The 18,800-nt window shown below is 49.0% G+C and overlaps 9 protein-coding genes across 9 annotated transcripts; 4 read left to right on the forward strand and 5 right to left on the reverse strand.

Annotated features, from left to right (window-relative positions):
* Nucleotides 1–724: 724 nt before the first annotated feature.
* On the reverse strand, nucleotides 725–3,177 carry MRS44_003755 (uncharacterized protein; the record flags this gene model as incomplete). Its single annotated transcript, XM_065623322.1, has 6 exons — nucleotides 725–1,500; nucleotides 1,784–1,848; nucleotides 1,909–2,346; nucleotides 2,412–2,837; nucleotides 2,906–3,067; nucleotides 3,119–3,177. 6 exons carry the CDS (start codon nucleotides 3,175–3,177, stop codon nucleotides 725–727), a joined length of 1,926 nt encoding a protein of 641 aa, XP_065479394.1.
* A 1,152-nt stretch (nucleotides 3,178–4,329) lies between these two features.
* Nucleotides 4,330–4,721, reverse strand: MRS44_003756 (uncharacterized protein; the record flags this gene model as incomplete). Its single annotated transcript, XM_065623323.1, has 3 exons — nucleotides 4,330–4,419; nucleotides 4,474–4,627; nucleotides 4,681–4,721. 3 exons carry the CDS (start codon nucleotides 4,719–4,721, stop codon nucleotides 4,330–4,332), a joined length of 285 nt encoding a protein of 94 aa, XP_065479395.1.
* A 2,469-nt stretch (nucleotides 4,722–7,190) lies between these two features.
* Nucleotides 7,191–8,532, reverse strand: MRS44_003757 (uncharacterized protein; the record flags this gene model as incomplete). Its single annotated transcript, XM_046270586.2, has 4 exons — nucleotides 7,191–7,325; nucleotides 7,379–7,840; nucleotides 7,900–7,908; nucleotides 7,966–8,532. 4 exons carry the CDS (start codon nucleotides 8,530–8,532, stop codon nucleotides 7,191–7,193), a joined length of 1,173 nt encoding a protein of 390 aa, XP_046137876.2.
* Nucleotides 8,533–8,960: 428 nt separating this feature from the next.
* MRS44_003758 (uncharacterized protein) lies at nucleotides 8,961–9,572 on the forward strand (the record flags this gene model as incomplete). The annotated part of the gene is made up of 1 exon (XM_065623324.1): nucleotides 8,961–9,572. The coding sequence occupies one exon, from the start codon at nucleotides 8,961–8,963 to the stop codon at nucleotides 9,570–9,572; it is 612 nt and encodes a 203-aa protein (XP_065479396.1).
* A 115-nt stretch (nucleotides 9,573–9,687) lies between these two features.
* MRS44_003759 (uncharacterized protein) lies at nucleotides 9,688–11,534 on the forward strand (the record flags this gene model as incomplete). Its single annotated transcript, XM_065623325.1, has 4 exons — nucleotides 9,688–9,809; nucleotides 9,873–9,964; nucleotides 10,152–10,940; nucleotides 10,999–11,534. 4 exons carry the CDS (start codon nucleotides 9,688–9,690, stop codon nucleotides 11,532–11,534), a joined length of 1,539 nt encoding a protein of 512 aa, XP_065479397.1.
* Nucleotides 11,535–13,391: 1,857 nt separating this feature from the next.
* MRS44_003760 (uncharacterized protein) lies at nucleotides 13,392–14,880 on the forward strand (the record flags this gene model as incomplete). Its single annotated transcript, XM_065623326.1, has 4 exons — nucleotides 13,392–13,678; nucleotides 13,750–14,053; nucleotides 14,112–14,543; nucleotides 14,644–14,880. The coding sequence occupies 4 exons, from the start codon at nucleotides 13,392–13,394 to the stop codon at nucleotides 14,878–14,880; spliced, it is 1,260 nt and encodes a 419-aa protein (XP_065479398.1).
* A 10-nt stretch (nucleotides 14,881–14,890) lies between these two features.
* Nucleotides 14,891–16,531, forward strand: MRS44_003761 (uncharacterized protein; the record flags this gene model as incomplete). Its single annotated transcript, XM_065623327.1, has 1 exon — nucleotides 14,891–16,531. The coding sequence occupies one exon, from the start codon at nucleotides 14,891–14,893 to the stop codon at nucleotides 16,529–16,531; it is 1,641 nt and encodes a 546-aa protein (XP_065479399.1).
* A 179-nt stretch (nucleotides 16,532–16,710) lies between these two features.
* On the reverse strand, nucleotides 16,711–17,524 carry MRS44_003762 (uncharacterized protein; the record flags this gene model as incomplete). Its single annotated transcript, XM_046283903.2, has 2 exons — nucleotides 16,711–17,086; nucleotides 17,142–17,524. 2 exons carry the CDS (start codon nucleotides 17,522–17,524, stop codon nucleotides 16,711–16,713), a joined length of 759 nt encoding a protein of 252 aa, XP_046137879.2.
* Nucleotides 17,525–17,553: 29 nt separating this feature from the next.
* On the reverse strand, nucleotides 17,554–18,066 carry MRS44_003763 (uncharacterized protein; the record flags this gene model as incomplete). The annotated part of the gene is made up of 1 exon (XM_065623328.1): nucleotides 17,554–18,066. The coding sequence occupies one exon, from the start codon at nucleotides 18,064–18,066 to the stop codon at nucleotides 17,554–17,556; it is 513 nt and encodes a 170-aa protein (XP_065479400.1).
* Between the last annotated feature and the right edge of the window lie 734 nt (nucleotides 18,067–18,800).

Below are 18,800 nucleotides of genomic sequence, written 5' to 3' on the forward strand. Positions count from 1 at the left end.
AAAATAGATGAGCTTGAAGCGAGGAATGGATGCTGAGTCCCGTAGTTACATGACCGGAATGCTTACGTTAACTCATCAGCATGGCTGTGTCTCGCGTGATTTCGAGGCAATTAATGTCACTCTGATTGGTCCTGGAAGAGTCCACTCGGACTCGTTTACGTGTTTTGGCCGACGTCAGATTCCTCATGCATACCGACTGTGAGTAATGCAAAACAGGCCAATGCCACATCAGGTTGATTAATCACGTGTGCCGCAATGAAGCGTTGATCACGTATGCACGGATTTTTCAATTGGATCTCGCCTTCATTCCCGAAATGAATTACTATGCACTAAAGTACCGCAGTACTGTGATTTCCACACGTCGTAGGCAGGGGCTATTTTTTTAATTTTTTTAAAGCAAAGCTACTCGTTCGATATGACACCAAGTGGTAGGACAGCGGGGCTGAAGTTCCATCATGCCCTTCTACCCGCCTGTGGTTGAAGTGCCAGTCAAGGGGAGACGAGCTCTTGGATTAACATTTAGGTGACCATGCTGTGAGTCACTCTCCCGGCAAGCTTAAAACATAGAGTGGTATCTATTAATTGAGATATCATTCTATCTGAAACCATTGGCCCCTATGCTCCCAAGACATTTGGCTTGCAACGGCCCAAAATGCCTTCAGGTTGAGTGCTGTGCTTTTGCTGTGCTTTTGCTGTGCTACTATCCAGCGACTGTTTGTCAAAGTCAATGAGGTTCGATGAATATGCCTGGTTCGTCCCAAGACATTAATCCAGCAAGTGTGAACCAGGAATCCATGAAATCGCCGTCCATCATAGAGTTAACCCCTAGGGCCGGTGTGCGGGACGGCTCGGCTGTGGATATGGCGAGCGGGTTGTATGCTAGCCCTTCGCCCTGAGCACTCGTGGAACTAATTATGGGTTGCTCTTCGCTCTGCGTCGGTAGCATACCTAAATCCAAGGTATCCCTCGACAGCTCGCCGCTAGTCTCATTTTCAGCAATTTGAAATTCAGATTTCAAACGCGCCAAGATCGCTCCAAGAAGGCGTGCCTGGACCCCGGCTGGGCTGCTCGGGGAAACTTTGCCCCCCATAGATGGAAGAGAGTCCGAGTCTGCGGTACGAAGCGAGCTGGCCGCGGTTGAGTATAGATGGCTCACTTCAGCAAGTACTTCAAACGCTTCGCGCACCAAGACCGGAGGTACATGGCCGGGTTGACTTAAAAGCTTGAGGACCATCATCGCCGAATATGCCGTCATTAGATGTGCAGTATCCCAAAGAAAATATAAAATATCCAGTTTGCCCATCTCGGCTACCTGTTGCAGCACACTTAGTGCACACGAAAAGCAGAGTTGGATCGTGTTGGCCACGTCGCGATCGCGAGAGATGTTGTTGGAGTGGTGGGCGACTAGAAGTCGATGCAAGAGAACAGAGTTGAAGTAAAGCCTTGTGTAATCACGAAAGAAGTAGAGAAGGGGCAGTTGAAAGGGCTCGGGATTGGGAACTAGATGCAGTGTTAGTGGCAGGGGTGCGACTAGGCCAACATTGCAACTTGCATTCCAAAAACCTTGTGCGCCAATATTGTCCCCATTCGACCAACGCCACGTTAAAGGCTGCCATATCCTTCTGAAATGATTCAAGGCGTATAGGCATCGAAGAGGGACCTAAATCATGTCGCGATTTCGTCATTGTCTCGAAAACAGGACAAGTAATTTGAGTTAGCTCGAAAACTCCGACAGCCTTCCCGTCCCCCAAGGTGTATGTCCATTTCTCCGACGATAACCAACTTCGAGCTCCTATCTCTTTATTGATCATTTGAGTAGCAAGCGGCCGATCCGTGAAGAGGCTTGATCTGTCGGGCCAGCAAGGTTATCATGCATTCAGAAAATCCTTCGGTAAGTCATCTACTTACGTCCGATCCACATTGCCCAATACCAGCCAAATGCGCTCCTTGTCTCGCCGTTGCCGAACCTGGGCCTCTGTCTGGGCCATAACCAATGGCTCATTTCCAGGCGCCATGCTTTCCCCGAACTTGTTCCACTGAGCAGAAGCCGCCATGCGTGTGGCAAACCCCAGCAACGTATAGCCCCTGGTATCATCCACGTCTTTCCAGTGGTACATACACAGAATCGCCCAGATGTTCTCTATAGCAATATCGCATGCGACCAACGCTCGGCCTAGAAGTATTTCTGAATGCTTCTGGATTGGCTCGTATGACTCTGGTTGGAAGACTCTTGCCGATATGGCCAGAATTATGCTAAAGAGTAAGCTAGATGTCCCGCGTGTGTACGAGAATGTGTAGAGTTGAGGGTCTAGAAGCCCAACAAGACAGTTGAAGTGTTTAAAAAATCTATGGACCTCGAGTTAGTATGTACAATATGAGAAGTTCAGGCGTTCAGCGAGTGTAGTTCTTACCCTTCGAAAAGATATTGGCCTGATGGTTGACTTATGAGTCCAATATTAATAGGGTCATCGCTGTCCCATGGTGTTCCTTTGCTTATGTCGGTGTCTAAGGGTTTATCGCTGTTTACGACTGCAGTCAACATGCCTTTGTCAGGATCGAGAACTGTGGCGAGAGATAGCCCTCGAGTATCTTCTGACTTGGCAATAAATGAGTGAGGCATGAATTGGGCGCTATTAGCTCCTGGCTGGGATCGAGGCAGTTCAGGCGCCAAGGTTTCGCCGCCTGGGACGACGGCATACCCTTCTGAAAACACGTCCCTATCACTGCGTCTTGGGACGACAAGAGGCTCTGGAGGCCCTGTAGTCTCCCTCGTCTCCGGCAATCCAGTAGTTGGATGGCCACTGTCACCACCAGAGCCCTGGTTGTGATCTCGTAACCTGCAGTGCCCCGTTAGTATAAGAAACACAAGGCCGGTTGGGCGGCTATCTCGAGATCTTGAATATACCCTTTGTCCAATCGCTCTCGACGCCAGAGGCCACGACGATGGGGCTCGTATTCGCAATCTCTCTGTAGCCTGACACAGCGATCGCAGCGATCTACTTCTGGATTAGATGCTATGCATTTCATCTTCGCCCGGCGACATGTTGTGCATGCGACACCGTATGGTCTAGCGCTACGTTAGGAATAGGATCGCGATCTCATCCTGCCCCCCCCTCACCTGCGACTTTTCATAGAGCCCGACTTGGGATTAGCGCCATCATCCCGCGAAGCCGACATTGATAGTCAATGTGCACGTAGTTCTTACGATAGCAACGGATGTTCTCCCCAGCAGAATGCAGCGCTGATTGTGCCGTTGCGACGTGGGAAGTGCGACGCTCGGAGGGAACTGGGTGAAATCTTGCCGCCTTGCCGCGATCTTGGCCCCAATCGAAATGATTACTCAGCACCACTCGCAGTCTGACCAGGGTCCCCATCTCTGGGCCTCGGTATTGCTGACAAATCATCCTAAATTATTTTTAGTAATCTAGGACGGGTGGGTCTTCCCGGCCCGGTGAGGATCAATCTTTGTGCCCAAGCAAGCTTGAGAAGTTGACAACACCTAATGGGTAAAACTGTAAGTCAAGGTAGGGTGGAGCTAGTCGAGGGAATGAGTAGAATGAAAGCTCCTCTGCTAAATCCGTCCGCACCTTGCACGTTTTCTGTTCTCCCAGGGTGGTTTGACTCTGCGAGTCGCGATGTACATGGGCTTCCGTGAGCCTTAACATAGAGGGTGAAACGCCCGCAACCCATGGAACGAGGGAAACATTGGCCGTGGCATTAAGCCAGTTTGCATTGATGAAGATGCTAAAACAGCCCCTAGGGAGACCGCAGGATATAACTAGTGTGAGGCATCCGAGCCTTCTCGTCCACATTGATCCCCGGTATCTTGGAAGACGCCGGCATTAGCCTCGTCTTTAGAGAACGATACCCATGCATTGCTACCTAGCCCAACAGCCATCAGTAAACCTGACTTGCCTTTTTGTCAGTATGGGTGGAAACTCCGACGACATTAAGTCCATCGTTACAGCAGTACTGGGAAATACCCCTTGGGCGTCAAGAGAATGTCACCATTCCGTGGGTTAGGCTAATTCTCAACCCAACGAGATGGTGTTACATCCCAGGGGCGAGTGCTTTGCGGAAGTGTTTCTAGACACTGATCTCATTCAATGGAGGTAGGATTTGAAATAGAAGGGGCCGTTGGTTTCAACCGTCGGCAACTTCATTGTATAAAATAGAGATGCGAGAAGTGAAGAGAGCAGCTCAGAGGCGGACTCTAGGCACTGCGTGCTTGGGTGTAGTTTATGCAGCCCGGTGTGGAACCACAAAGTGAGTGTGATTGCAAAGCTCCTTCCGATCGACTAGCCTCTCCCCTACCAGGGGATATTATGCTTAGTTCCAGCAGTAAGCTCCAGCTGCTCCAAGTTCCTTGCAACGGTTGTTAAAAGCTCCACTGTCGATGCAGCCCAAAGAGCTCGAGCACTTTGACAACGTTAAAATTTATACGCCAGTGTAAGTTCTGAGTCGGCATCTCACCTGGTGGTGCTGGTCTCCGTGGTACTTCTTGTTTGCCAGGCAAATCATACTCTCACCCTGTAGCTGTTCGCCACAGACCTTCTTGGTCAAGTCGTTCCACTGAGGACCAGTGCCAGAGGGATCCTGGCATTTGCAGTTCTTCCCGGCAAGAGCACTTTACTCCGATATTAGTACTTAGAAAGACGTGCTATAACCCTAATAACTCACCTGGTAGCCGCAAGGGATAGAATAAAAGCTGACAGCTTCATGATTCTGGATTGAAATAGTATGTTTTATAGATTGGGGATGGAAATTGTAGCGTAACGGTTGTTGATAGTGAAAGGGTCCTAAATGAAGAGGGGGGGCCCCTTTCTTATACTTGAATATGGACTCTATTATACTTATGAAAGCTTTATTAATCAGGCTCATAGAATATAGATTGATACGTAAGTGCTAATGCTCAACTAGATACTCGGACGCCGCATCTGCATGTCTCACCAACAGGATGGACTCCACATCAAGACCAGGTCTAGTTACCACCCGAACCACATTATGTGAATTACTGATAAGTTCCGAATGAACTTTGAAGTAGTACCTGACCTAAAACTTTTTGTCAGCACTAAAAAGTCGCCACAGATCAATGGGATGCTTTACCTTGCTGCATTCTGGCCTCATCGATGTTGCAATATGAGTTCCATACTGGCTTAATTGTTGAAGACTTTTCCTGGCCTCTAATCTAACAATTCAGGAACAGCGATTTTGTGATTAGTATTACTATTTAGAAGCCGCCCTAGAATATCTGGGCCTCCGTTATACTCAGTGTAGTTATTGATTATGTAACTCGTCCATGCGATTTGCACCGCACCTGCGCCGATGAGCTCGTATAGAGTGGAGTCTCCTACGTATTATAGTGGAAGCCTACGATACATGTCTAAAAGCGATATTCGGGATGATTATCAAGTAGCTTGCCACGCTATTACTCAGCTAATAAGTCAGAGTCGGATCTCTGATTAATTATACCCCAAGGAAAGAAAAATGAGAAAGAAAGAAAAAAATGCCTTCATTCGCTCCACTCTGTCAAGACACTCATATGTAATCTTAGTATAGCAATCGTCATTCTTCTTCGATCTGATAAGACGTTTCAAGAACAGGTTTGTATCAAGCTGGTCAAGTAGCCTGCACACACCCTGTAACTGTAATCAAACAATCACATGTTATTTGTGGTGCAATATGCTATGCCACAAAGTCAGCTCTAACCAGGGAATCCGCACTCGCAGAGAATACCTGCGATATACGAAAGTTAAAGCTTGGCGAGCGAGAGTTTCTGTCTGATTTGGCGCCCGTATGGAGAAGCTGTCCAATACGGGTAAACTTCCTTGCTTGTGTTGTGATGCAAAACGCTGCGATACGGCGGCATGCGTGCAACAGAGACATTCCCAATTCGGGATAAGCGGCTCAGAGCCACCTGCTAACTACATGTTGCTGCGGCCTTCATCACCTCCGCGGTAGTCATCTGGTGACCTTGCCAATCGAGAAGTAGCGCATCAATTGCTTGCTATCACAAGGCTTCCCCGCCGACCCATCTCAGTTTCAGACTTGACTGGCGGGAAGCCGCCTCTCTTCCACGGCGATGGCCATGATGAGGAAACCACCAATCAAGCCATTCCTGAAGACGGATCCAAGGTGGATATGTGTAAGTCCATTTGTTCCATGAGAGTCATCTCCTAGGTCCTAGGGCGGCTTGGCTGCAGTCTTAGTCAACACTCCGAATCTAAGGGCGCCGTATAAACACATCTTCAGGAGTGATGTATAATCATCCCGAGTACCACTAGTACTGCAGCTACCAGCGTGGTCACTGAAGGGTTCAACTCCTTACAAGGGTGGCATGGTTTGGTCAGACCGAAGGTATGCACTCCCTCCAAGTCCTACCGCAAGTTAGACGTTTTGTCTTTAAGATTCTTACCAGGCCTATTCACACACACTAGCTACTTTTAACGGAGCAGAAAACTGGCTCTGTATCACATCTTAAACAAGGCCAGAGGACCATAATGTACCATAACCCACCAAGGCTACCCTGGTAATATTGTTTATATAAATTCACGTACAGTGAGTTGTCCGATGGATAGTGTAACCCTCAATTGGACCGACCGTGAAAAATTTCTTCAACCTCTCAGCTAGAATGAAGAGAAAAAAAGAGACAAAAAGAAAACGAAATCAGTGCTGAGTGAAGAAGTGAATTATGATGTGTAGGGCAGAGATGCAATATTCGAGGTTGACATCAACGTCTAAATAAGCAAGAGTACAAGACGAAAGGACTCAAATATCAAAATGAATTGAACAAAATTTGGGCTCTGCTAAAGGTGCTTGTTGATCTAAAACAGTAAGAGAATTAAAGACCACAAGTCGAACGTACAGTATGACAACTGCTTCCTGTCCGAAGGTGATATAGATGGTGTTCAGCGTTCCTTTGAAGAGCAGGCCATACTGGAAGCTAGACCTGTTCTGCTATCTATACGGCTCTCTGAAAGATACCCTGTACATATTGACCATAATCTGATGGTCTTCCCTGGGCCAATATGCACTGGGATACAGGGCGAATGGTTTGCTAACAACATCGTTCCAGCGTCACAAGCTCATGAGAGAACACCTGCTAGTTATATCGATGGTAGGCATAACACAGTAAAGCTACTATAATCCGGAGTTCGGCTTACTCATTCTAATAGGGTTCCATTCTAATATCATACTGTTCCGCCAACGATTTCTACCAGTGGGCCCTCGGTCTTCTTCACTTTACGTCCCTCCCACCACGACATCAAACCAGCAAACATGGCGACACAGCAGCCCAAAGCAATAAATGTTCCGGTAGCCCACGACTAATAATCTATCTGTCAGCTTTACACAATATTTTATCCTAAACATAACGTACCGGTCTGTTAAACCTATCATATCCCCACATATAGTAGCATAGGATCGCTTGCAGAAGCGTGTTCAAAACCATCATCCAGATGGTAAAGCCCAACTTCCACAAAGGAGTTGGCGGCGCCTTTTCGCCTGTAAAGGTCGTAGTGTGTATAATACCACCCGTCTTCACCGCTGTCGCCATCTCTGTCTCATTTTGATCCACCCAGGTCGGTGGCGGACGGAACCAGGATTTGTTCTGCTCAGCCAGCTTCTTCATTGCGGTTCGGTTCTTGAGGTGAACGGCGCGCACGAATAGGTGGAGATCGCGGAAGCGCCACGGCGCAAGGCCAAAGCCGGTTACGCAAAACAGGGCGTTGAGGATCTGGCTGTCGATTTCCAGCCATTTCTTGCGGGGTGAGTCATCATCGTCAGCGCTCGGGTGATTCATGGCTGGAGCAGCCTTGAGGAGAAGGAAGAAGAGCATGGCCTGCCAATGTTAGTTATGAAGGGACGGTCATTTTCTTTTAATGTATACCATAAACTTACTCCCCAAGCCTATATGCCTCTCTTAGTAATTGATTCAAGTTAGATCACCATTGCTTTCGGACTTACAACAATGTTAAGGAAGTAAATAGTAATAAGAAAGCCAGCTGGCGTTTTGAAGAACTTCCAAAGGGCTTTCATCCCGTGAACGATGGTCGGTCCCCATTTCTCCTTCACGCCACCATTATGCCGCTCATATAGGCTCCGTCGCCGTTGGCGGGGATGACAATCCTTCCCTCGCAGACTCCAGTGTGTGTGTGATGATGATTCTGTCCCCATCGGTGTGACATGCGCTCCGCGTGAGATGACTTCCGCGGGGCTGTCGAGCTCCTGGGCCGTTACGTTATTGAATAAAGGGGTCGAAAAGATGGGTCGTTTGGTATGAGGCGTCGCCAGCGCTAACTCGCCATCGGGCTCCTGCACGGCAAAACGAGCCGAGTGGCCTTGAACGTTGAAAGCGATATTGGCGCCTCCTGACTCAGGGTCACGGAGTTCTCTGAGGTTTGGCGCTTGAGCTATGGCTGTGCCGGCAGCCTGCCACACGCCCAACTGAGGGTTCGCCTTGATGACGGAAATAGAGACGCCACGGAGCCGGCCTGCGAGGCCGTTGTTGCTGGATGTTGGTTGCCCAGCCATGATGACTAGGGGAATCTACTCAATCTATGCGGAAACAGCAGATATTGTCGGAATATTAATACAGAGAAGCTGGCATTGCGGATTATGAGAAGCTCCCGCTCACTAACAGCGGCCACGGACAGCAGATGCGTGGGCATGATGCTGGCTTACTCACGTCCTAGAGTCATCCTGCATAAGTGGCTGATCAGGCCCACAAGGCGCCCCAGTAGTGCCGCAATCCGGATTATTGATCACTCAGCAAAACTAGGCGCTGCCCCTAGAGTGACTACACGCTCCGGGTGTGAGGGTGGTACCTTCATATATTATCCTGTCTTCGCGATGCCATGCATATCAGACAACGCTCGAACTATCTCCCAAGGACAGTGGGCCTTGATTCGTCTAGCAGTTAAACAACTGCCACGCCTTATCACTTCAATTCTACCCTTAAAATGATGCCGCCCGGTGGGATCGAGTCCGATGGACTTGATCACATCGCTTTAGACGATGCCAATCCCAAACATGCGCCACTCGACAACGAAGGTCGCGTCAATGTCCGATTTCATGATAGCCCGCAGATGCTCACAGCATGGTGCAAGCAATTCCAGGCCACGTTTGACCGAGCTACGGCGCCTGATGAGCGACTCAAGCGGCTGAGAATGAATAGCGTTGCTGCCCCTCGTGTCGATACGTTGACGGGAAACCCGCGTCTCAACATTGCCATCCATGTTGTTGGCTCACGCGGCGATGTTCAGCCCTTCCTCCCCATTGCCCACCTGCTGTCTAGGCCGCCATTCAACCACCGCGTGCGTATCTGCACGCATCCTATCTTCAAAGACTTTGTTGAAGGACAAGGCGTCGAATTCTTCAGTATCGGTGGCGACCCCGAGGCCCTCATGGCCTATATGGTGAAGAACCCAGGCCTACTACCGAGCCGCAAGAGCGTCAAGGATGGTGATATTGGCAAGAGGCGAAAGGAGATGTGGGAGATTATGCATGGCGCATGGCGGAGTTGTATTGAGGCTGGCGATGGGGATGAGGGCGGAGCCGACAAGGGCGGCTAATGTGCAGACGCCGAAAGATCTCTTTATCGCTGATGCCATCATCGCCAATCCACCATCCATGGCCCACATCCATTGCGCCGAAAAATTAGGCGTTCCGTTGCATATGGTCTTTACTATGCCGTGGTCGCCAACCGAAGTATTCTCTCACCCCCTGGCTGCCATGAGCTACGGCAATGCAGACGCAGCAGTTGCCAACTACCTCTCTTTTATGATGCTAGAGCTATTGACCTGGCAAGGGTACGTTACACTTGGTTTCCTGCGCCTATTGTTTCTGATGCTAACAACAAACTTGCGTGACAGGCTCGGAGACCTGATCAATAAGCTCCGCACCCAGATATTACGCCTCGATCCTATCAGTCCAATGTGGGGATACCAGCTTCTGCCTAGACTCCGTGTGCCTTACAGCTATCTCTGGTCTCAATCCTTGATCCCAAAGCCGTCTGATTGGGCATCTCATATCAATATCACCGGCTTTTCTTTTCCTCCCTTTGGCATCCTCTTATACCCCTCCTACTGATCTTACCGCATTCCTGGAAAGAGGGAGCCGTCCTATTTACATCGGATTTGGGTCAATAATAGTTGAGAACCCACAAGCACTCACTCAACTAATTGTCAATGCGGTTAAAATTGCTAATGTTCGTGCTATCGTCTCTCAAGGCTGGGGCACGATAGGTGGTGGAGATGATGATGCTCCTGAGGATATATATCTTATTGGCAACTGCCCGCATGACTGGCTCTTTCAGCGCGTTTCTGCTGTTGTCCATCACGGCGGTGCTGGCACTACAGCTGCAGGTATTGCCGCTGGGCTGCCGACTGTTGTCGTGCCCTTCTTTGGTGACCAGCCATTCTGGGGCCAGATGATAGCACGAGCAGGCGCGGGCCCAACACCAATTCCTTTCAAAGAGATGACAGCAGAAACACTAGCCGCCAGTATCTTGGCTGCACTCAAGCCGGCGGTTGGTAAAGCCGCGCAGAGAATGGCACACACCATCACACAGGAAAACGGAGCGAGCAACGCAGCTACGGATTTTCTAGATCGACTAGGCATCGACGACCTCCGGTGTGATTTATGTCCAGATAGGCTGGCGATCTGGCGGCATAAGTCAACTGGTGTCCGCCTCAGCGGTTTTGCCATGTCTTGCCTCGTCGATAAAGGCTTGATCCAGCCGAATGACAACAAGCTTCTTCAGCATAAGCACTGGTATGTCGACGAAGGCGCCGAACACCCTATAATAGGTGCTGTAGCCGCTGTTTCGGGATTCTTTACAGCTGTGGGCATAGCGGCAAGTGATTACTCCGGTCGCTTGAACGGGCGATCTGGACGACCAACACCCGTGGACGAGATAAGCCCAACAGTCTGCATCATCAGTAACCATCAACGATGGTGATATGGAAACCATGACTGGGCCAAGGAACCGGAGCCAAGCCCACGAGGGCATCCTAAAGGAATTCTTGGACTCCAATCCACTGACTTCTGTGGAGATGGAAACTATCGCTCACAAACTGGCTACCAAGTCGCTCCGTACTACTGAACCTGATATTGCCAAGGTCCAGCGAGCACCAACAGCTCACGAGAAGCGGAAAGCGGCCTGGCGAGCACAGGAGCAGGGTCGACATGGTCATGCCTACTACATCACTCGTGCCACGGGCCGATTCGCTGCCGATGTAGCCGAAGCAGGTCTCAAGGTACCTGTTGCGTTTTTCTATAACATCGCCAATGGCTTTCATAACTATCCCTCGTATAGTTTCGGTGCGACGGAGGTGCGACGGCGTGGCGAGATCACTGGGTTAGGAAGTGGTCTCCAGACAGCAGGGAAGGAACTCATACTGGGATTCTGGGATGCGTTCAGCGGTGTTGTCATGAAGCCATATGAGAGCGTGAGAGAAGAGGGCGCCAAAGGGCTTGGCAAAGGCATTTTTACGCGGTGCGAGAGGGTTCGCGTACAACCTCGGCGCCGGTGAGTTTTCTCTTTGCGATTTACGCATCTCGTTCAATATTACATGCCATCTACAGACCAAGATTCTAACACAGTAACAGCAGTTTTTGGCATACCAGGTTACACGCTCAAGGGTATCGAAAAGGAGATGTCAAAACATCACCTTACCGAGCTAAAGAGCGAAATCATGTTGATCAGATTAAGGCAGAGTATAGACGATTTCCGAAGGGCTACCCCAGAGGAAAGGGAGGCGGTGGTGACAAGATGGAAATCAAGGTCAGATGTATAAGCAAAAAGGGTTGTTTAAGCTAGACAGATCAAATACCTTACAATGATAAATTACAATGGGTATGTACTACGTAGAGGGTTAAGTTATGTAGATTCGTGGGCTTTGATACACCATGCATAATTAATGAATGAATTCGCTTGGCCTTCAAATAAAAATTTAAACTTTGGGGAGTGTGTAAGTAGAGAGTGAATCGTTTGAAAAATAGCCGTTATAAAAAGTTGCCTGTTGAGGACTAAGGTGGAAGAAGGGACGAGAACAGCTCCCAGTGCGTCTGGCAGCACCTTCAGACATACAATGCTTAGACGCGGTCTAAAGGTAGAACTACCAATTGCCGCTTTTCCCTCCTGTCTAAATCCATACAGTCGGCTAGGCCCAGCTGACAACTTCCCGAATCACAAGCCTAGTCCCAGCAGAAAGCACCAGGCGCGCCAAGTTCTTTGCAGCGAGAGTTGAAACCGCCGCTATCGATACAATTTCCAGGGCTCGAGCACTATATGTTGTTAGATGTGATACTCTGGTGTTTATCCTTACTAACGGGGCCTCACCTGATGGTGGCTCCCGTGATATTTCTTGCCAAACTTTGCACAATAGGAGCTCTCTCCTGGTAGTCTCTTCGCAGACCTTTTTGGTAAGATCATTCCATTGAGGGCCAGTACCAGAGGGATCTTGACATTTGCAGTTATGACCGGCAAATACCCTAATTCTCACTTCAGTCTATGTTATAATCTGACAATATGTGATACTGATGAGGAATAACGCCGGTGAACATCGATGTATATTTAATGTTCTAGCCGTTTGTGTACTTCCAAACAATAACCCAGCAACAGTACTTTACTTTCACGTGATCAGTCCCACCCTGGGAGTTTTTACCTAATTCTGACTTGGGGTATAAGTTGATGTTGAGTAATTTGCCTCAGCATGGAACGGAGGGAGGTTTGCTCCTGGAAAGGCTTACTGTGCAGCCAAGTTCCAAAATGAAAAACGTCCGAACATGCCACCAGTTTAGCCCCAGCGGCCCAGAGAGATACCCCACTCGATGGGTCCTCGGAAGTAATCACACTGGTATGTACTCCGTCCCGATATTTCATCACATAATCCGCCCGATTGCACCCTTGTCGTGAATGGTGCTAACCAATTGAATTGCACTGGCGGCCATGGAGAGACAAGGGGTAAGCGCCCCACCCAGCTTCGGGATGGCGCCCTGATTCTCTGATTACAGAACATCCCGAGATCGTCTCAAGATCTAATTCGACGGATAGTACCTGACTCATCAGCAAGATAATTCCCAAGCCACTTGGTCTAACTTAGCATCATTTCAGGATGGAATAGTCGCGGAATATTTCCAAGAAGTTCGTCCTTGTTCCCTGCTTCGTAGTTTACCGGTGCCGTTGGGGGCGTTCTGACGTTAGTCAAGCTGCATCTACGGTATTCTACTGCGCATATAATAAAGCGCTGGTGCTGATACAGAACACAATCACACAATTCTCTTCCACATCACGTACCACTTCCTACATATCCACGACTTAAGGGCAGCGGAACTCAGCGAGAGTCAGCGACAGCCAACTCTTAAGACCGTAAATCCCATTCTTCATTATGTCTGATTCTAGCCGAGCAGCTGTCCCCAACGGTGATGAGTCGAGAGCAGAGAAGCCTCAGATCAACGCTCTAGAGGTGACACCTGAAACGCTCCAGAATCCCTTCTTCGCCGTCGCAAGTCAGACATTGGGACCACGTCGAAAGCTCCCAGCTTGGCTCGACCATTTCAATGCCAAAGATCTTAAGAGGCTATTCAGATGCTCCCTTGCTATGTGGATCATGAACATCTTAATTTACATCAACCCGATCCAAAGTGAGATGGGCCAAGCGTCTTTTCTTGGATGGTAGGTACCTAGGCAGTCTTCCAACTTCCGAACTGCGGTTCTTTTTCTCTCGCCTTACTCACTTAGTCCAGCATTGTTTTATGGCTCGCACCGCCATCGGGCACAATATTTATGCAGCTGATAGCTGCTGTCACCGTAATGCTTGGTGTTACAACCGCCTGGGCATGGGGTGTAGTTAGCATGAGAGCTGCCCTAGCGACTCGATCGGATGCAGACACCCAAGCTCGACTTGCTGAACTTCAGGAAATGGCTGTGTCTCAAAACACCAGCGACCCCAATACATATGCGGAGATCAAGCTTCTTAACGGCTTCATGTTGAACACCAGCGTCACCGCGACATATTTCTGCATGATTTGTTTATATCTATACTTGATTGTGAGTCAACGGCGAGCGGCCAGCAACACACAAGAGTATGAATGTTGACACTCTCTAGGCTCGCCTCCGAGTCGCTGCTCCCAAGCTCAGACTTACGCAGATGATGGGCTGCATCGTCAGCACCGTCTTCCTCACCCAGGCGCCGCTTCTGCCGAGCTTTAATGGAAACGTCGCTAAGCCTTTGGTTTTGCCCTGCGCTATAGCTGAAGGTATTGCCCTAGCTTGCAGTATATTTATATTTCCGACGACTTCAGAATCTGAAGCGCTCAATCTACTCAAAGACCTGCTCGCACCTATGCCAACATTCCTAGACGCCTGTCTGCTTGGACTCAAACACCCCGGTTTAACTATGAGCACGGAGATATTAACTGCAGCAAAGCTGAAGCTGTTGACAGCATATACGCAATTGGGCCCGGTCATTACATTTCTGCCCATTGATTTCTCTATTGGGAGATGGAGCTCGGATGACTTGACCACGCTGTGTGAGCCAGTACGGCAACTCGTGGTTGAGTTTACTGGTCTTCTTGAGATACACAGACAAGCCGAAGTGCATCAAGATAAGTCCAGACAAGCATTGAACCCTGTGACAGCTTCAGGCAACGACGCCCAAGACAGCCAAAGAGCCCCCGGAACCCGGACGACATCAGATGAACCGCGAAGTCCACTTTCACATAAGTTCCAATTCCTTGGAGAGAATTGAACAAGCAAAGCAGAGTCTCCAGCAACTATCAGACCCTGCCGAGGATCTGATTGAGGCGTGCAAAGAGTCAATCAAAGCCATTAGTGAAGCCTTGCTAAACGCCAACGCTTTCAAAGAAAAGCTCTGATCACGCAGAAATGCTACAGACACACACTGCCGCACTCGAGAAACTAAGCCAAAAACGCAAAGCTTTCAATACGGCGACCTCTGGTTACTTGCCTAGGCCCTCTCACCATATTTTCGATGACGGCGGGGTCATGAAAGTCCAATCTGGTACCGTTCCAGGGTTGACTGGTCTTATAATGGGACAGCTCATTAAGGAGAGATTATCCCAACTGGCACATGCGCTGGAACATCTACTCTCGAGAATTGTAGAATTGGAGAGGAGTCGCACTGCCTTACGACTCTGGCTGCCGACCAGATTGGCGTCTCTCTTCGGGTGGATGACTAGGACAGACTTCCCGGAAGATATGCCTGGTGCAAACATCGACGACACGATTGCTACCCGCATCTCAACTGTTGCTTCAGCACAGAGCCGCCCACCAGCAATGTCCCATGGAAACCGAGACATCAAGTCAAGCCGGGCAGAACTCGCCTCCATGAGAACATTCAACGGCCGCAGGAGGAGCAGAGCTGGCCAAGCTCTCTTGGATACCGCACATTGGCTGGGAAATGCCGAAGGAATGTTCGCCATTCGTATGGCGATAATGTCAGTTGCTCTCTCCCTTCCAGCCGTCATTCGTTCCAGTGCAGGCTTCTATTATCGCGAGAACGGTCTGTGGGCTGTCATCATGGCGCAACTGACTCTACTCCCCTATACGGCTGAGGTTGTGTACGGAATTGTTGTGAGGGTCGTCGGAACAATATTTGGCGGCTTTGTTGGCATGGCTGCATGGTATATCGGTTCCGGCAGCGGTCCAGGAAGCCCATACGGAGAAGCTGCCATTATGGCTTTTGTTGTCGTCATGTTCATGTGGTGGCGACTCTTCGCCTCTACTGCTTTGATGCCTGCGGGAATCATGATGGGGATAACGGCACATCTCGTCGCCATTTACAGCTGGATTGATACGCACGAAGAGCCCTATGGTAACCCTGGTAAGGGTTATGAGGTCTTTTGGAGGCGTCTTGTTCTCGTGCTTGTTGGTTTGAGTGCGACGTTCGTTACCAACTTTTTGCCAAAACCACCCTCTTCAAACCGTCATTATCGCCGCCTACTTGGCGACAGCCTTGTCAACATCCGAGACCAGTACGCCCTTTTTGCATCCAACTGGAAGGACCCCGCGACAGATTTGCGCGATGTGGCTGAGGAAGAAGTTTTGGCAGCCATAGAAACCCTCTTGTCTATTTCCGGGCCGATCAAGCTAACCGTATTTGAGTTCTCATCTTCTAACTTTGACACGGATACGCTCAGCCAAGTCTGCCAGCTCTGCATGCTCATACACCAGGCTGTTGCACAGCTCTTAGTGTATACAACCCGTTTGTCAGAGACGCAGAGGGCATGGATTATTCCATCCACAGGTGTCACAGAGGAAGGCATGGTTGCTGAGATCATGGCGGTCCTCACGGTAGTCCAACAAGCACTGAAAACTGAGGATGCGCTTCCGGCTGTGTTACCCACACCATTGCTTACTAAAGCTACAGCATTTTCCAGAGAACATCTTCAGGAGGCGGTGCGCGACAATGGTCTCTATAAGGAATATGAGGTCGACGATGAGGGTTTGAGGTGGTATGTGGTGATATTGAATGCTTTTTCTACAGATGCTCGCAGGATTGGATGAGTTGGTTCTGGTTTTGAAGAGAGAGAGCTGTCGGCGAGTCGAGTAATATAAGTATCTTTGAGGTCTAGGGAAGGCATGTACTACCCCGCCGCAGAGACAATCTCCGATGACAATCGATTAATATACTGCTGCTATTTATTATCGTTTACCTAACCCAACTGAAGAATGTACGCTCAAGATTAGATATACGGCTCATGATCCCACTCTTCCATGTATTTTGTATAGCAGATCCACAACTTGTCCGGGTGTTGCTGTGCCTTCAGCCACATATCTCGGAGACTCACACCCTCCCAGCGAGCGGCATAGAACCATGACTTGAGCGAGTAGTAAGCCACCTTGACGCGGCCCTGGTACGTCTCTCCCTCAAATGTTGTCTCTTCTGCTGAACTGTCCCAGTCTGCATCGTATGCCCAAACCCAGTAAGGATCAAGTTCATCATCCTCATCCCACACAGGCGAGTCGGGGATTAGTTCGGTAGGGATAACAATGAAGGTGCTTCGTGAGATTCCCGCCGGTAAGAGATCACCTTTATTTTGTACGTATTCTTTGAATCGTCTATCAAGTGGTTAGTATGTCTATTCTTCCTGCATCAGACAGATTGATAACTTACTTTCGGAAGTCGTCGTCTTCGGCCAAGTTGTCATTAGCATGAAAAGTAGGCCAATCCTCAGTTGCGAGATACATGAGTCGAGATCGATTGCCTTGACAATGGATACTGAAGACAGTTGCATCTCCCATATTCCTCTCAGTAGAGGGCAACTGGCTGTCCATGATCCTGCCCCACCACGATGCCCAGTCATGTCCGTATTTCCTGTCGACCTCTCTGGACCTGTAATAGACGAAACCCCATTGTTCTTTTGCATTGAGAATGTGCTGGATCCAAGCTGGTGGCGCGGGGGAGACTCGTTTCCAGATGGTGCGTAGAGTTTCTTTGTATTGCCAAATCTCCTGTCCTCGTTCCTCACCCAAAAGTTGTTCAAGACCAGAAATCATCCATTTGGCATTTCTCCGAGCCAACTTGATCACGTCACGCCGGACAATCTCTCTGGCTTGCGCAGCGGGGGTTTGCAGCTCTCTTCTTCTCGGAGGCGTTCCTCATAGATGTCCTGCAGTGTCGCATCGCTCCCATCGATGTAATACAAGTCGCAATAGACCAGTTTCCAGGCATCGATGGGTATATATGGCTCATTATCTTGATCATAGGATGCCATAGAACTGAGCAAACCCTCGCCATTATTCCAGCTCTTGCCCGTGATGCGGGCCACCATGGCGGACTCGTCGGGAACGGTGAGAGCTCGGCCAAGAAGAGCGTTTTGCAAGAGCGGGCTCCCTCTGAACTCGGAGGGATCACTTAGAGCCATCTCAACAAGGTCCCGACCTGCAAGCTTTTCTTGCAGCTTCTGGGCCCTCTCCTCCCTCTCAACAATCTTCCTGACTCTGACGCATTCTGATGTGGGAAGATGTTGCATGCGTTTTCTGCGCTCTCTGAGGTCAAGATGCACTATACTCCTGTAGAGCTCTAGGTTTGGATCCATTGTCGTGGTAAAAACGTAAGTCGTGTCGTGTTTGTGAGTGCGCGAGTTGTGAGGGACCGAGCAAGAATTGTGAAGGGGAGAGGGGTTAAATAAATAATGGAAGATTTCGTTTTATTAGTCAGCCCAACAACGCTTCCCGTAAAAGAAGCCTGCTCTCACTCCACTCTTCCAACACAAAGGCAAGGTACCTCGTCTAGAAACATACGATAATCAGGACGACTGAGAAATTGCTCACTTGATCTATAGCTACTACTTATGTTGACGTTCAAAGATTGCAAGCTGGATGCTGCCCTTGAAGCTGGTTTTACTGTCGCTGAAAATCTCGGATTCAAACCTAGTTCGCGATGCCAACTTGGTCTGCCACTTGGTGATATCATCCAAAGTCCTTAATACCGCAACCCTTTGGCTTTGAATCTGAGCCGCAAGTTGCGTACCACTTGCGGCTACAGCTTGCTGGTATTAAACGTTTAACTGGTTAAGACGAGTGGTCCACGCGCTTCGAAGATTATAGATGCGAAGGCCCGTCTAAGCCTATTATCTATAAAAACCATCGGTTAAGCTACTAATAGTTTTTTTCTATAAGAGAATTTTTTTATATTAATAGACTATAGGGTAACTAATAGTTTTTTTCTTAACTAGCTAATAGTTTTTAGAAAATAAGGTTTTAAGATAATAAAACCTTTAAAAATAAGATATATATTAAAAGTAAGTATTATAATTTTATTTTTATTTTT

Source organism: Fusarium solani (genome assembly GCF_023522795.1).
Source record: "Fusarium solani strain SB1 chromosome Unknown bctg00000001, whole genome shotgun sequence".
NCBI lineage: Eukaryota > Fungi > Ascomycota > Sordariomycetes > Hypocreales > Nectriaceae > Fusarium > Fusarium solani.